This window comes from Acomys russatus, chromosome 1 (genome assembly GCF_903995435.1).
Source record: "Acomys russatus chromosome 1, mAcoRus1.1, whole genome shotgun sequence".
NCBI classification, from domain to species: domain Eukaryota; kingdom Metazoa; phylum Chordata; class Mammalia; order Rodentia; family Muridae; genus Acomys; species Acomys russatus.
The window spans coordinates 47,823,796-47,842,556 of NC_067137.1; the positions used below are offsets into that span (position 1 = coordinate 47,823,796).

At 39.3% G+C, this 18,761-nt stretch overlaps 1 protein-coding gene across 1 annotated transcript in view; it reads right to left on the minus strand.

The window, feature by feature from the left end:
- Hdac9 (histone deacetylase 9) overlaps positions 1-18,761 on the minus strand; it is a 792,898-nt gene that overhangs the window by 475,772 nt on the left and 298,365 nt on the right. The window contains exon 2 of the mRNA XM_051144941.1: positions 5,553-5,615. Coding sequence (XP_051000898.1) covers positions 5,553-5,615 — 63 coding nt within the window. The remainder of the gene's footprint in view (positions 1-5,552; positions 5,616-18,761) is intronic.

Consider the following 18,761-nt stretch of genomic DNA (forward strand, 5'->3'; position numbering starts at 1 on the left):
TTTTTCATAACCTCGAGCCATGTTCATTCAAGTAAACTAACAACACTAACAGCAACACACCTGTTAGTTTTACTAAGATTTTCTCCTGAATATAATTTAAATTCATCCTACTCATTAACTGGATTCAACTATTAGACCCTCTCATTCATATTTGAGGATTTTCACATTACTTACCAGTTTTCCCTCTATTTTTATGACCTCATGTAAAACGGTGACACTGAAAGCACTTTTCTTGCTACTTTAAGGATTTTTCTTCCAGGCAGCTCTGGATGTCCTAGAACTCACCGTGTAGACCAGACTGGCTTCCGACTCACAGAGATCTGCCCCTGCCCCTGCCCCTGCCCCTGCCCCTGCCCCTGCCCCTGCCCCTGCCCCTGCCCCTGCCCCTGCCCCTGCCCCTGCCCCTGCCTCTGCCTCCCAAAGCTGGGGTTAAAAGTGTGTGCTACTACACCTGATTTCTTCTCTGTCTTTAGATATTTCGTATTGCCTAACTCTGATATGATTCCAGTAGAGCTCTTTCCCCCCACCTGCGACCTTACAGCCTGTAGTTTGAAACCCTGAAGAAGTATTTATGGTTCAGTAGCCCATTGAGGGTTTGACTGCCTGGAGCATTTGCATCAACTTTCCCAAAAGGTGAGAAACTCAACTTGCAGTACTTTTCTTTTTGTTTCAGTGAGTTCATCTTCCTTTATTTTTTTTAACCATATATCTTCATTATATATACATATATATGTGTGTGTGTATACATATATAATGTAAATGTATATTTATATATAAATATATATGTATATATTACCTCTTTATCATATATAGTATACCTTTGTTGATAGTTTTGAAATATTAACTTCTGTGATGCAAATAACCATTTTTTATCTTTGTCATTCAACTGTGTTAACTTTTCTCTAATTACATTAACCCACTTTTCTTTTTCAAACCTTCTGCCCTTATCAGTTTCTTGCTAATTCTAATGATGAATTTTGTTCCGTAATTATCATGCTTTTGTCATTCTCATGTGATCCCATTAAAACGAAAATCTCCCTTTTCATCTCCTTCTATGGCTTTACCATTCTTTAAGGTATTGTTTTGGAGATTTCAAGTTCTTACTAAGTTGTGCTATTTTCTGGGAAGCAAATTTTAGACAATAACATTGGTCTAAGAACTTGAAATTCTTCTTTTTGGTGAAACCCTAAGACTAGAGAGGCATAACAGGCTGCTGTAAAGCTTAGCTAAGGCATTGCTTGCATGCCTGTATTTCTCTAGAGAGGCCATGTCTGAGCCCCTTGCCTCATTTCACCAGCTTTTTCTTCCATGATTTTTTCTACTGTGCTTCAGCCATGTGGGAGAAGAGGAAGCACTGAGAACCTCACTGGGTCAGCAGGTCGCCAGGTTTGGGAATACTAGAATTCTTAGGAACTTGTCAGGTTGCCAGTAAAATTCTAAGAGTTTTCCTTCATTCTTTATTTGGAAGTAAAGCGACATCATTTTCTTTGCAGTTTCTGTTGAATGCCATGTTAGGTAGACTGTGTTTGCCTGCTGGCTTTTATTATTTTTTATTATTACGGGGTCCACTTCAGGAGCCTTCAGTGGTGACAAGATATGTCTACAGTACATCTTCACACCTTACATCTCCAAAGTCAAAATTGTCATTTAGAATATTTGTTAAATTCAGGATTTAGAATTCTTTCAGACATCTTGAACAGACACACTATTAATTACACCTCTGTGGTCCTCAGAAATAGGAACCATTCATCGTGCCCCTGTTTCTAACAGACTTATTTATGAATAGTTTTACTTTTTAGTCCCATCAAATATTCCAACTGATAATAGGCTAAAAGGTGAAAATAACATGAGTTAGAAAAAATAACAAAATAGCAATTACAAGTCAGACAAGAAGTAATCTTATACAATGGTAGCTTTCACAGACTACTTAATAGCTAGACACTGCCTTTCAAGTAGACATACTTGACTTCTGAATCCAGAATAGTCCACTTCTCTCAGTATGACACATCAAGAGACAACAGATTCTGGAAAGGTGAAGACACATCTTAATAAACTATCGGAATTTCACCTTAACTGTTTTCATAGCATTAAAATAAGAATACATAATGAATATGATTTTTCTTTAATTATATCTGATAGCAATTCAGTATAAACTTGAGGCAATTCCTTCACGTGCTGTCCAACACTGAGTGGACATTTCTGCTGTCCAACATGTTAGGCTACAAGCCTGACAACAGAAAATTACCCCGCATTCTGCCAGGGCCTGTTGACAGACTTCAGAAATATTTGGACATGGTCCAAACAGGCCACAGAAGTGGAAATGACCTGGCAAAATATATCACTTGTAATGGATTTCAAAATTCAATATTATAGAATATTTTAAGCCAAGATATTAGCAGGCCATGCTACACACATGGACCATCATAATCCTATCTTACGTCTAGCCTGACCATCATTATAAGGGAAATATGCAACTATATATAGCAGTTTCATTCCAATGACATATAAAAATCTGCACAAAAATAATATCCTTTAACACCTAAGACCTAAAATAACAAAAACCAATGTTATCTTGACTCATTGTTAATTACAATTGTATAATAAAACTAACTTTTGAAAATAATTAATTGAATTAACTGTCTCTTGGAGTTTCAGTTTGAGCACATAATCACCAGGTTCTTTGTCTTTATTATATCATGAGCTATTTCACAGAATACATGCATATGGACCCTACCCTGATATATAGTCATGATTCACATAAGAAACTTCTGTTCTTATGAAAAGAAGACACCCAAAGAAATAGCACATTTGTAAGAAAATTAATAAAACTTGATATGGAACAAAACCCTATTTCCTCACGGAGACTCCAACTTTTCTGGAATGTTCAGCACTACTGGAGAGCCATGTACCTTCACTTGCAAAAATATCAGCACACGTGTGTACGTGCGCACACACGCGTATGCACACGGACACACACACACACACACACACACACACACACTTTACAGATGTGCCTATACGTGAGACTTTCACAGGAATGCTGAGAGATCAGCAGTGCACAACACCAACGGCCATTTGGTTAACTCCACAACTAGCTGGCCGCAGGCTTGTGAACACACGAGTCCTCAGCCAGCATTTCTACCTCCTAGCATGTGTCTATCCTACCAGCCAGTCACTATGCACTTCTTACTCTGGACTCAAAACAGGTCAGTGGTCCAAGAAAGAAGAAAGAAAAATTTGTAACTCTATCAAGGCAAGCACATCACTAATTTAATAATGAGTCTAACAGAAAAAAATAATAATCTGGTGAAGGTCCACCAGGACCAACCATAACTCGACCACCATGGGTCTAAGTTGGCTAAGAGTACAATGGCTGAGGAGATTTGCAAACCTGATCTCTATGATGCCTGTTCAAAACTCAAAGAGAAACATCAGATGGAATCCAAGCATCATATACTGGAAATGCATTTGGTGTCTCTGTGATCCAGCCTCAGGAAAAAAAAATGCACAAAAGATTGGGTGGATGAAATCTAAGGCCATGTTTATTAAAGTCAAATATCACGGGGCATCATGAGAAGGATGCAATTAATATTCTAACTTTTGAAAAGAAGTACAGCTTAGACCTTCCCTGATTGCAGCAGACCTACTGCTGTCTATCTTTCTGGGTTGACCCTGACTGTAGATAACACTGTTTTTTGTTTACTAGCTGGTGCCTGGATGCTACCACAGGTGGGACTAGCAGGAAAAAAAAAATCACAAGGCTTCCAGTTTGAAAATCTTGTTATGCTGCGTACTAATCTTTCAATGTCAGATAAACAACAACCTCATTTGAGGTTTGAGTCAAGTTGTATGGTTAGCAAAATCATGGGGTTGTGGGGGGAAGCGGTGCTTGCTAGCACACTTGTGGCTAGCCCGGTGTCAGCTAACAGTTGTTACTTGCAAGACTCAATTGTTTCTCTTCTCTAAAAGAAATGTAACAACTGTACTTGTACACAGAGACAAAGACTAAGAGGCCATCATGGTTCTGAAGTGATAGCTAAAATAGTATTTCTAGTGTTCACTGATTTTTCAAAACTGTGATGCCCAGTGCTAAGTTCTACCCCATACATAGCTGCTAGCTTCTCCCCAAGCCATTGTCAGCTTTTAGCCACAATGATAACAAACCACTAGAATGTTCTCTTTTGCTAAGCAGATATAACTTACGAATGTAATTTCTGTGGCATTGGTGTAGAATATCAAATTTTACACAAACTGACACTTCATTATGATTCCATAAAAAGACAGGGTAAACAGAGGATCTGAAAACCATCACATTGAATAGAGCTTTAAAGAGAACTGGCATTAAACATGGCCCACAGGTGGGAATGCGCACAGGCACAGAAGCCAACCTGTGGAATATTTCTTTCCTCCTTAAATCTACTAAGCAAAAGCTGTTTTATGTGACAGTCTTATCAGGGATGCAGGCAGTGATCTAAAACTGAGAGGAACCCCACGGAGGTATGCTGAGGCTCCAAGGAAGAACTTTAAACCAATTTAGGCTACAGCACTCAGAAGACAATGGAAGCTGAGTAACAAAAGCTTTATGAACTGGTTATAGGAAACAAATAACAAACAGCAGTAATTCAAGCAAATCAGACTGCCTGGAAAGTTGGGAGCTTTAATCGACATAAACTGGTAAGTGCACAAGACCCATCTCCCAGTCAGCAGATCTCAGAGAGCTCAAACATGTACAGAAAAGCTATAAACTAGAATTTTCCCTGTTGGAATTTGGCAAAGCTTTGCACCTGCTTCTAACACATTTCGTGTGTGTGTGTGAGTGTGTGTGTGTGTATGTGTGTTTGTGTCTGTCTGTCTAACTATGTGTGCATGTGTGTGTGTGCCTACATGTATCTGTGTGTGTGTGTGTGTGTGTGTGTGTGTACCACTGCACCTGCCTGGCAATGCTAGACTTCCCAAGCGTTGGGGAGAAATTAAAATAAGCATCTGGTAATAATTTTATTTCATCCAAAACAGATTCACTTTGAGCTTAAGAGAAAAAGCCACATTAGGGAAAGCATGAAAGTACCTGAGAACTTCTCCGACACACACTTCAGAAGGTACGTCTATAAATAGTTGTGCTTGTGTATGCACACTGTAAACATAAAGTCATCTGGCTGGCTGAAAGCTGCGATTTAAACTGAAGTCCCAAGATGAACTTAAAGTCCCACTAGCATCTGTTTACGATCAGTACAGGTCTCCTCTCCCTAGCTGCACAGTGAGACAACACACCTTCCTTTTACGTATCTCAGTGTCTTCTTGGATCACAAGCAATTCTTTGCCATTGCACTCAGAAGAAACCTTCCCTAAACACACTCAGAATAAGCAGGGAGAGGGCAGTGGAAGGATCTACATTAAACACTTCAATGCCATCGAGAAAAAAAAAAAAGCCATCAACATCAAAGCTGAAAAGCAATTCCTCAAGCAAGCTCCTTTTCCTTCATCTCCTTACCAGCCTCCCCTCCCCTCCAGCCTCCTCAAACAGACATCCCATACCGGGTACAGAAAGACCATACCTGAGCTGATCATACTGTGCATTCTTTGCTGAGCCAAGAGCTGCTCCCGTCCGGCCACTCCATCTGAGGAAAGACAGGAGTCACTCTCGTAAATTGTCTGCAGCATCCTCCAGTCACTCTCACTTCAGATTCATCACTGCTCAGCGCTCTCTGGTCCCAGGAGCTACCCTGACTGGTCCTCCCTCCTCCCCGAGGAGAACCGGCAAGCTGAAGATCAACTTCCACAATGACTTCCTTTCTGCTTAGATGGACAGACCCTTTAAAAAGACCTGGGCACTTTCCCCCCGACGAGTTACCAACCTGTGAGCAAAGCCGAAAGAGCAGACTGGATGCAATAGCTCACTTGAGTTTTAGGTTATCCTGGAAGCTAAAAGCAGGTGGGCAACAGGAATGTGCTTCGGGGTTATTTCTTTTTAAGAATAAGTAGAAAAATATGAACTCTACCCATGAGAGGGAAAAAAGAAAGAAAACAATTAAACCTGGCGTCCAGCTCCCTGGACTGCTAGGGTTTCAAGGCGAGGTCCTCATCCTGCAAGTGGTTCCAGAGGGTGTCCTCCTATCTGTCTGCGCGTCTCTCTCTTCCCTTTCTCAGGCTCTCTCAGCTCAAGTTGGCTAAAGCTAGTGATAATCCATTTGCATATGAATCAACAACAGCATGGCCCACAGGCACAGAAATAGAACAATGGTCGGCCTGAGCCAAAAATAGGTCAAGCATGGCCGAGTGATTGGAGCCTGCATTAATGCATTTAAAAATACCCCAGCAAAGCCAGCTGTCCAGCCTCTATCTTTCAAACCATAATTCTCTATTGCAGGGCCTTAAAAGCAATTAACTCTTTCCTTCCTCAACTTGCTTTGCAGACTGGGTTTTCGCACTGGTGTCTCACCTCCAAAGAAAGGAAATCAAGAAGAAAAAAGAAAAAGAAGAAAAAGAATCCTAACTCAAAGAGGGAAAATGCACACATTTCATTTCATTTTATTTCTGTAGTATGTGTTTCTGGAAGAGAGAGCAGAGAAGTGCAGAGCTGTATTGGTTCTAAAATAATACTGGAAGCTTTTGCTCATAATGTGGTTTCTGCCTCACCCACGCACAGCAATCCTGGTGTGCTATTTTTGTTGCCTGTTTCTCTGGCTACACTGCAGTTGGCTTAGGATGAGGAGCCTTTCTGCCTTCTAGTTTCAGCACTGACAGGAGATTTAGCAGAGGTAGTTTTTGAAAACAAGCACACCCCAGAATAAAAATTTTATGAAGGGTTGGGTTGGTTCTTTTTCTGTTTGGGAGTTTGTTTTGTTTTGTTTACTTGCTATTTATTTTGTCCATTTCACAAATCCTAATGTGATCTAAGACTACATATCAGTTTTATTGCATCCAGTTCCTGCTACACTTAAAACAAAAAACAAAACAAAACAAATGGTGGCTTAGAAATGTAATGTTTTCCTTTCTCTCAGGCCAGATCTACTTTACCTGTAAAAGAAAAATGTTGATACTTTCTTGTGAGTGCAGGATAAGTGAATAACTAACTGCATCAGTAAATCTATCAATAGATCCACTGCCCAAGTACAAATGGAAGGGGCTATTTATACCTTGGATGGCTGAAATATAGACCTCACTCAGGAACAGTCATAGGGGAGGGGAATAATGGGAAAATGGGGGGGGGGGAGGAATGGGAGGATACAAGGGATGGGATAAACATTGAGATGTAACAAGAATAAATTAATAAAAAAAAAAAAAGTAGCACGTCAATAGATTATCAGGTCAACACACAGGATAGAATTCTCCTATGAGGCAAACGGAATGCACAACCTCTCAAAAAGGCTCCATTGTCTCTGGCATACATAGATAGTGACATCATTTCTCTGCAAGCAATAAATTCAGCATCCCCAAACGGGACACCAGCATCTAGCCAGTTCTAAGGACAAACAGGAAAGTGATACCCTCCATCATGCAAGTTCTTCTTCCTTGTCTAAACTGCCCAGCATCAGCATCAGCAGTGCCGGGGACAGGACAAAGGACAGGCTTCTGCTGCAAAGTGCCCAGACCAACCAGATAGAAGAGGAATCACCCATAGCCTGGGAACCAGGAGAAGCAAAGAAGGCGGCGCACAGAACTCTGGGAAAGGGATGATAGAGCAAGAGTGGCTCCATTCTTTTCCCTGTGTAGATTAATTGGTATTCTCTGAACAGCTAACGCACAAAAGTTCAAAGCAGTTTTCTAAACGCCATTGGATTTAAGCAAAACAACAAAACCTTAACATTGTTATCAGTGGAAAGTATGTTTCACATTTCCCCTTTTAAAAATGGATTCATAAAGTTCAAGAGATGAAAACAGTGTCATCTAATAGGCTATGCCATCTCTGTGTGGTTATCACACATAGCACTTTAGACCTGGCACCGATGGACTGCTCACTGTGGCAATAGGGAAGCTGTCTCAGTTTCTTCCACATAAGCTGCTTCTCCAATCAGGGTGGCCACATTGTCATTTGTTTAGCTGAGAGATGCAATGCTTTCCCTTTTTATTTTTGTTTCACTCTTTTGATAGTTATTCTATAATGTGTTTACCCTATAGGCTATGTCTCCACGTATTAAGGTTCTGTCTCGTGCGTTCTGCCTAGTGCATTAAGGTTCTGTCAGAAACGCTTTTAGACATGCATTCACAGAGCTTATGAAATGATTTCTTATTTATAATGTTTTGTAAGTGATTCAAACATAGAAAATATCCTACATGAGATTAGCCAGACCCTTACTGCACACGTCTTTAACATCTGTACAGTTAGAGCAGCCAGCCTGAAGCTGTGGACCTTCACAATGGATCTTGTACAGCCACTACTAATTCTATTTTCTTGTACTTATTTATCCACAAAAAAAAAAAAAAAAAAAAAATCCCAGGAAAATGACAGTTACACCTAAAAAAAAAAATCAATTAGCATTATATAAATTGTCATTATTCACTATTCATGATGTCGTGTGTACACGTGTATTTAATCCTTCCTCATCACCTAATGCTTATATTTTATTTTCTTCTTTCTACATGTTATACTTTGAATATATGAATATTTGTGTGTGTGTGTGTATATATATATATATATATATATATATATGTGTGTATATATATATATAACAGGTCTGCATGAAGGAAAAATGTTCTTTTTCTTTCTGATATTATGTGACTTCAATTAATATCAATTAATATATTTTAAATCCATCCACTATCCTACAATTTTGTGCTTTACTTTTTTTAGAGATGAATAGTATTCCATTTTATACATGTACCAGAGTTAATTATCATTCATATTCTTTCCTCAACTGAGATGGATTTCAAGTAAATGACAACAATGCTAATGAGCATTTCAGACAGAGGAAACCTCACACACTCATGTTGCAATTAAAATTAATGCAGCCACTATGGAGATCAGGAAGGATTTTTCTCAAAAATCTGAACCTTGAGCTATGATTTGAGCTCCTACACCACGGCTGGTATATGCCCAGAGAATTACAGGCCAGTTCCAGGCACAGCTATGCTTATTACAACTTTATTTGGATAGAGGATCAGCCCAGAGGCCCATCAACACATGAATGATTAAAATGTAATGAGGTATAGATGCATAATAAAATGTATTCAGCTATAAAGAATGGAATCATGACATGTTCAGGAAAATGTATGGATCTAGATATAATCATCTTAAATAAAACAAGCCAGACTCAAAAAATATATCTCATATGTGGAGTGTTATTTTAATGTACATATGTATTTATATAGGACATACACGTATGTATACATATGTAAATGTAGGACATCAAAATAGATAATAAACTGTGAGACAGAACAGATTAGCAGAGAGAGAGAGTAAGAGGGTACATACTACATATCATGCATATCATAAAAGCAGAAGGGGAAAGAACTGGGGAGAGGGAGGAAAACACCAACGCGTGAAGGGAAGGCAAGAGAGTTAACGAAAACAAGAATAAGAGGAAAGTATAATAATACGTGTGAAAAAGTCACAATAAAATACATTTCTCTCCTAGCCAATATTTGTAATATTTACACTGTTTTTTTAAACTAGTATTATCAAGCTCCCTGTCCATCCATCCCTGCTCTCTTTCTTTGTTTTTGTGTCTCTATAACAGAACCACCAGGCATAAAGAGACTTGTTTAAGGCAACCAAGGTAATCAGCTGCCTATCTCTGGCATTCACACTCTCCAGCCACATTATTTCACCCTTTATCATGTGATACAAATATCTCACTTTAGATTTTTCAAAATAAAGTTTTGAATGAAATAATTGTCTACTTGTTTCAGAGTGTTTTTAGCAGAATATACAAAAATTGTGAAAAATATGTAAGACAAATAACACAATCATAATATTGGCATAATAGATGCCTACACATCTTTCGTCACTTCATGTTTAATTACACCCACAGACCACAATCCACAAAAAAGATCTCTAAGCTTTTATAAGCAAAAATAGAATAAAACTCCAGAATAGCAAGTAATTATCCTATTTCTCTGAGGTCCCAGGGAACTGCTGTCCAATGTGTCTTCATTGTGACCGTGTTTTACATCTCCTCTCTAACAGAATATTTCACCTTCTTTTCAGGAGCAGTTCTGCCTTCCATTTAAGTCTTGACAACTAAAATTTGTTTTAGTGTGAAAATATATTAGGCCCATCATACAACAGTTGAAGTTTGTCTCCCGGAAGAAAAACAAGCATCATAAAAACAAGCACCACAGACACTGACAACTAGGGTTTCACACCCAAAATACTCAACAGTAAGAAGTTGAATGTCCCACACCATCTTAATAACACTGCTAAAGAAATGCAACTAAGTTTTTACAGTTATTTATGAGGCTAGTTTTGCTGATCTGGGGGACAGAGCATTTTTGTTTACAATAATCTTAACAAACTAGTATAAACATCAAAGTTGAGAGGCAATTTTTAAAATCTCAATATAATAAGTTTAATTCAATTGAGTATGTTATTTTGACATTGAGTTATGTATATTTTACTTTCATATAGATAAAAATATAGATTAAAAACAACAAGAGCACAAAGCGAAGGTTTCCAAATTAGTGGAAAATGGGAAGTGAATCCTATTGTCAAATGTCTTTGAAAAATTATGACAATTGGAATTTTTTTTATAAAAATACATGGAAAAAACAATGAAGCCCCAATGCTGAAGACAGTGCCAATGGTAGATCATTTCTCTAGTATGCTCAAGGCTCTAGGATCTATATCTAGCACTGTAAACTATGAATAAAAATAACATATTATAAACATACCCTCAGACCTTCATCCCACTGTGGTCTTTTTTTAAAACCTGTCTTACTGATGGCTGAAGTTCTCACCCTAAGTAAATGCAGTATAATCTCTTTTATAGAGACACGTTAATACAATCTGCAAGTAAGCAGGCTTTTCACGGGGGAAACAAATGCTTTGATCCCATATTCTGAGCTTTAAAACTCAGTTCCCCAAAATATTAAGCTATGCTTTATAAGACTCTTATAAATTCGTTGGTGATGTCTGGTATTCTCCCTCTATTCAGCCACCTATGGTCATTTCCCTCCATTTCAACTTCATATTTCTGGTACTAGTGCCATCAGCAACAGCATTGTATGTACTCCTTCATGATCTACGGGCTTTGATGCTCAACATTCACAGGAACAGGGTGGAGGGAAGGTCTTGTGTAGTTGTGGGGCCAGGGAGTTGGGGCTGGGGGAAACCAGCATGGAGTAAGAGTGCGGTCAAGGCATATCCAAATCCCAGAACTCTCATCCTGACATCAACAGAGGTAGGACCACTGCCCCCCACCCCGTGCCCTGGGTCATCATGGTCTGGCATAAGTAGCCAGGCCCCCCCCCACCTTTGTTGTCCCTCTGGAGAAGGTCATGAAGCCCAGTAGCCAGGTTAAACTTCCTCTATCCTTATAAGGTCATGTCCAGCAGCACCTGGAATTCCTCCCATGCAAATGAGGCATCCCTGGCATCTTGGACCTGGCCAATGAGGTACACTAACCCTGGAAGCCTTTATCCACACCCAAATGTTTAAATAGTCTTTGTTCCTCCCAATTAAACAAGCTGTCTCACTGAAGCTTTCTCCCAAGATGTCCTTTTCTTGTCTTGCTCAAAGCAGCCTGATGTCTCTTTTACCCCCTACCATCTCCCTGACCCCTACTTGCCTTCTCAGGATCCCCCTGTGGCAGTAGCAGGCCTATCATACCTTACTGGGCTGGGAGACAAAGCCTGAACAGCATGCAGTCATTTTGTTTGTGAAATAGCTTATTTATCTGAATTTCCTCTTCTGGAAGAATAGCATCAGTTCTTAGTGAACCAGGAACCCTGCATTTTCATTGCTTCCTCCCAACTTGGAGGGGCTGCCTGCCAACTGGCACTGCATACCTGGCACCGGCAGCAGGTAGAGAGGTGAAGAAAACTCACCTGCAATGAAATTGCGGAGACTGCTTCATATGAAATAATTTTAAAAAATCAACAATAACAAACACTTTAGGATCACTGGGCCTTGATTTGCTTTCTTTCAAACAGAGTATTTTGAACTACGACTTAGTCCAGTGTTAGGGGTTCACAGAGTATCATGAGCAACTTCTTAGAAAAGCACCTTATTGAGTCTGGAAGAAATGTTTCTCTTCAGTAGCTTTCCTGCTGATTCTGAGGTACAATAAAGCATGAGACCCAGGAGATTAGATCTTCTTCCCAAAGCAGTAATTACACTGCTAAAAATATAGATGGATAAAATATCTTTTTTAGTACAATATCAAATTAGCAAGTATTATTGCAAAATAATTTAAATGAAAATAATTAAAATAGCTCAGACACAGGAAGCAATGTCATTAATATTCAACATGGAGAGGCTAGGAAGAATGCTCAGAAAAGGCTTTTTGTTGCTGGAACATGAGGCCAGCTGTATCCAGTTCAGGTGAGGAGTTCCTATTCCCTGGTCTTCACAGCAAACACTGTGTCCTGAATTATATTTTCTGAGTATTTTCCAATGGCACATGAGTTGCTGTACTCAGTTCTAAACACCCAAAACAGGAAGATAAATCTATATGATCATGCAAGGCCTGCGGTTAAAGACGCAAATAAAACTTTGGTTTAAACACAAAACTCACTCATTAAGATACTGAATAATAATAGATGAACATGAGAATGGCAGCCTGTACTCTCACAGGATTTTCAGTTTCTCAATGAGGAACTGTATAAATCTGGTTGGCCTGTGAACAAGGCTGTAAAGGACTTTTTAGTGGTGTTGACTGAGTTGAGACTCTCCATCATGATTGGCGGCCGCACCAGTGCATGGGCTGGACCATGAACTCTCTAAGAATGGTGAAGAGCCAAGTACAAGCATGCACTCATTTTTCTCTCTGCTCATGAGCGTGGATGTCACAAGCTGCTTCAAGTCCCTGCCATCTTGACTGTCCTACAGTGATGGGCTGTAACCTGGAATTATGAGCTAAAATAGGCTCTTTCTTCCCTAAGTTGTTTTAGTCAGTGTTTGATCACAGCGGCAGGAAACAGAACACCCCTTCCTAATAACTGAGCATCTCTACAATGCAGCATCTTATTTGAAACATGAAGTAATAGGAATAAACTGGTTCATGTTGGCTGAACCTCAGATGGACAAGGTAGTTATGACATCATGAACCCTTAATAAGAGTCTCCGTTTTAATGCAGACAGGCTTGTGAAAATAAAAATTCTAGACGTTTACTCAAGTATCACTCACATTCTGATCTTCAACACTCAGAAGGAATTAAAAGTACAATTAATATTACAAAATAAGTCTGCCCTAAGGGAGCTCTGCTTTTTATTATTAACCAGCTTAGAAATAAAATGTGGTTTCGAAAACCAAAAATTAATTGAGTCATATATAGAATCTGGAGAAGAGCTACCATTGAGAACTGTGGTCAAACTATTCTTTGCAGCTAATAAATGAGTAGCAGATATCAAAATCCAATCCACAACTTTCATATCATTGCTGACCATGAAGAAAAAGTTGATATTCAGCTCTTCACAACCCAACCTATCATCAAATCAAATCAAGAGAGTTCTAGAGCACTTGCTGCTCAAAATAGCAGTATTTTAAAGTTATGATTAAATTCTAACTTAAGAATTCAACTTAGTTGTGTGCCAACTACCAAATTTAAGAAAGGGTAAGGACCTGAAACATATTTTACTTATTTTGGCAGATTAAAAAATTATAGCAATAGCACATAAAATATAAGGATTAACCGTTGGCCACATCACTAAGTGTTATGGAGCCATGGGTATGGGGTTTTCTACAGCAAAGAAAAATGACTTTAAGTGCGTTCTTGTTCTGCCCAGTGTAACATGACAAGGGCCACTTCTTTTCAAATGACATACAGGAGAGAGTATGTTGGTGTCTCTATGTCAATTATTCATGCTTCAATATTTTTTCATATTGCTTCTATAATCCATGAACGTCTTCCATTTTTCCAATTTGGTAAACCCTTTTTATTCATCAGTATATAACGTCTTCCTTTATTTTATATTGCTTCTGCATAAAAATCAGGTGTTCATATTAATCTAGTGGTGTCCATGTCTACCCAGTAGATGATTCTCTGCATACTTCTGGAGATTTCTTTATTTTATTCAGTCGGAAACTTTTTCACACTTGATAAATTACAAAGAAAAGACTTCAGATCTGGATAGTTTGCCATCTTCTCAGCAGCAAAGCCTTCTATGGCATGAATGATCGAATGAGAATACCCAAACTCACAGTCAAACCATGGCAAAAATCACAGGGTATCTGAACAGTTTAGTTACATATAATGTCTCTGTACTATTCATCAACAAGACAAGAACAGAATAATGTCATTCCTTCATGTTCCTCTTGTATCTTGCTTAGAGAACAATATTCACTCAGCACATATGAAGTTCAATGCTTTTTGCATCATTTCTTCCTAACCCTAATTTCACCTCAAACATGGTTTTTACTTTCTCAGAAAAATAGCATTCTAGACTACCATCAACTTCATCTGGTCATCAAAGTTGTGAATCCATAACATGCAATGCTTTTCAGGACAGTAGCAAACCATTAGAAGAGGATTATAAACTCTATAAAATCATGACATTGTTCCCAAGTACTCAGAAATATATTCTGAGGGATTTATTATTGAAATATTTTCATTTCTACATTGAAACATTTTTTAAAAGAAATTTTGGAAATTCAAAGGATTCTCCTTATGTCCTTAAGGATCTCTTGCTCTCTGTAATGGAAAAGATTGGCTCCATTTCTGTTTTTATAGGGGACACTCTGATGTGGTTCATCGGACATCATAAAAGCTATGATAAAACAGAGTGCCTACCTAGAATCTCCTTGGCTTTGCAGCTTTAAAGAAACCCTACTTGGCCAAAGCCTTTTGAAAGAGGGGGCATGTGCTCATGTATCTTCTGTGTCAAAAGGATGTGTTCTGGAAAGGATGGGAACCTTGTCCTTAGAGAATAATTTAAAGTTGATTCATGAGAACTACTTCATTTTCTTTTCAATATTTTTTCTTCTTTTTTTTCTTTTTGTGTTTGAGATTATAATTACATCGCTTCTTCTTTTCCTCTCTCCAAATTATCTTGGAATTCTTGCTCTTTTTCAAATTCATGGCCTCTTTTTCCGTTAATTGTTGTTACACACATATATGTGTTGTGTATCTATATACATATATTTCTAAATATCAACTGCTCAGTCTGTACAATGTTCTTTGTGTATATGTTTTACAGCTGGTCATTTGATATTGGATACTCCCTGAAGAAGACGGTTTCTCCTGCTCTTAGCATTCCTTAGTTGCTTGTGGCTCCTTGTATAGGGTTGGGGCCTTGTGGGCTTTCCTCACTCACCTTGTAATCACATAATTATTCAATCCATGTCATGGGTTGTAGAAGAACACTTTTATTTGATTTATTCTTGATATCTGGGTAAACTACTTTTGAGAGGTACAACTGGGATATAGTCCTCAACATTTCTGAGTCACAATTCTGTCACCGTTTGTTTGTTTTTTTGTTTGTTTGTTTTGTTTTGTTTTTGGTTTTGGTTTTTGGTTTTTCAAGACAGGGTCTCTATAAACAGGAATATTAAGAACTAGTTTGTGGCATAGCAACAATGTGTAGAAATGCTGACCATGAAGTCCAGATTATGACAAGTATATAACAGTCCTCAAGGCACTGTTGTTTTTATTTTTAATAGTGTTAATACACGAGAAAGAACTGCATGACTGAGGATGGAGAGAGACATCAGCGCTTCAGAGAGCATACTGTTCTTGCAGAGGAACTGAGTTCCGGTTCCCCACACCCATGTCAGGCAGCTCACAGCTACCTGTAACTCAGGCTGCAGGACGATCCAACGGCTCTACCCCCTGAGGACACCTGTACTCAACCGCACATCCCCTCCTACCCTGCTGCCACCCGCCCCTCAATTAAAAATAAAAGCTTGAACATGCGGTAAGACGAGGGTCCTACATAGATAAGTCCTAGTTCCAAAGGTCAGCCTGAAACATCACAAGGCAGAATCTGAAGATCAGCAATTTCCTTGTTTCCCTGTAGGAAAATAAACACCAAGTACAGAGAGTGCAGCAGCCTTCCATTGTCTGCATTCCTCCCAGGATGCTGAACAAACTCTGAGTACACAGCAATGTGCTACATCTACCTCAGGAATAGGCTGTATGCTTTGGTATCTGGGTAAAACCAACCTAACACAGGAACAAGCAAGACAGACTGGTAACAACAGTGGCAGAGTAGAACACCCACAGGGGACACTAAGTTACAGATGTGTTTGCCATTTAATCACAATCTAGAATATATTTTTTTATTGTTTTTTTTTTGTGTTCTTTTTTTTAAATTTTTTTTCTTTTATTAATTTATTCTTGTTACATCTCAATGTTTATCCCATCCCTTGTATCCTCCCATTCCTCCCCCCCCTTTTCCCATTATTCCCCTCCCCTATGACTGTTCCTGAGGGGGATTACGTCCCCCTATATATTCTCATAGGGTATCAAGTCTCTTCTTGGCTACTTGCTGTCCTTCCTCTGAGTGCCACCAGGTCTCCCCCTCCAGGGGACATGGTCAAATGTGAGGCACCAGAGTACATGAGAAAGTCGTATCACACTCTCCACTCTTCTACTGATGGACACTTAGGCTGTTTCCATGTTCTGGCTATTATGAATAAGGCTGCTATGCACATGGTTGAGCAAATTTTCTTGTTGTGTGCTGGAGCATCTTCTGGGTATATTCCAAGGAGTAGAATAGCTGGGTCTTGAGGAAGCCCTATTCCCATTTTTCTGAGATAGCACCAGATAGATTTCCAAAGTGGCTGTACTATTTTGCATTCCCACCAGCAATGAAGGAGTGTTCCTCTCTCCCCACATCCTTGCCAGCATGTGGTGTCACTTGAATTTTTGATCTTAGCCATTCTGATGGGTGTAAAATGGAATCTCAGAGTTGTTTTGATTTGCATTTCCCTGATGACTAAGGAGGTTGAGCATTTCTTTAAGTGTGTCTCAGCCATTTGATATTCCTCTGTTGAAAATTCTCTGTTTAGCCCCATTTCTCAACTGGCTCTATGGAATACTATTCAGCTATTAAAAACAAGGAATTCCCGAAATTTGTGGATAAATGGATTGAGCTAGAAATGATCACAATGAGTGAGTTAACCCAGAAGCAGAAAGACTCAAATGGTATATACTCACTTATATCTGCATATTAGCCCAAGGGGCATGTCACATGAAAGCCTTCACTTACCAGGAAACTGGGACAGAGGGGAGGACATCCTATTGGGACTCTAGATGAGAGAAGCATGGGAGAATAGCAAAGTAGAAGGATCCAGAGGGTCCTAGAAACCTACAAGTAGAACATTATGATAGGCAGATTTGGGCCCAGGGGTCCCGCTCAAACTAAGGCACCAGCCAAGGACAATACAGGTGATAAACTTTAAACCCCTACCCAGATCTAGCCAATGGTCAGAACATTCTCCACAGTTGAGTGGAGAGTGGGATATGACTTTCTCATGTACTCTGGTGCCTCACATTTGACCATGTCCCTTGGAGGGGGAGACCTGGTGGCACTCAGAGGAAAGACAGCAGGTTGCCAAAAAGAGACTTGATACCCTATGAGCATATACAGGGGGAGGTAATCCCCCTCAGGAACAGTCATAGGGGAGGGGAATAAGGGGCAAATGGGAGGGAGGGCAGAATGGGAGGATACAAGGGATGGGATAACCATTGAGATGTAACAAGAATAAATTAATTAAAAAAAGACAAAAAAAAAAAAATCAATGTGCTATCATTAGCCATTTTGTCCAAAGTTTTAACACTCTGGTATGTAAGAACTAGAGACTGTGTCTTTTATTCGGTCCATACCTGCAGGGCATTCTCAGCGGTGCTGCTTTAAGTAGAAGGACACAAACCATGAGGGAGGAGCTGTCAGTTTGTTTTGTGTTTCCTTTAAAACGTTTTATTTTATTGAGAAATTTCATTTACCAGTACAACATTATTTCATTTTTACTCTTCCTTCTCCACACTCTAATCCCTCCTGTGTACTTCAACTCCCTTTATAATTAATGGCCTCCCTTTAATTATTGCTTCTCTCTCTCTCTCTCTCTCTCTCTCTCTCTCTCTCTCTCTCTCTCTCTCTCTCTCTCTCACACACACACACACACACACACACACACACACACACACACATCTTACTGAGTCCTTTTAATGTTGTTCTTATACACATGTGCTTAGAGCTGACCATTTGAAACTAGAGGACCTACAAAGAGGATGATTTTTTTTTTTCTTTTCCAGTAGCCATTCAGGGTCTATAGCTCTTCATCTATGGGTGGGTTTTCTGAAACTCCCCCTGTCACGTTGGTCTGTCAACTAGTACAGTCTGGTTTAGGCAAACATATTGTGAAATATTATGGGTACACCTTCCCTGACATTTCTACAAGATTCTCAAGCAGCAAATGCCCTGGCCTTCTGGCTCTTACACACCCCTTTTTAAAATTTTACCTGGGTCTTAGGTAGAGCAGGTGTTTGCAGATGCATCTACTAGGGCTGAGCACCCCATGGCCAGCTATTCTTGCATTTTGACCAACTGTGCTTCTCTCTAATAGTCTCCATTTGTTTCAAATGCTTTGTTAATGAAGGAGGGATAAAATATTTATCCTTATAGTTAGAGATAAGTGTAGCTCTCACCCCTCTTCAAATTCATT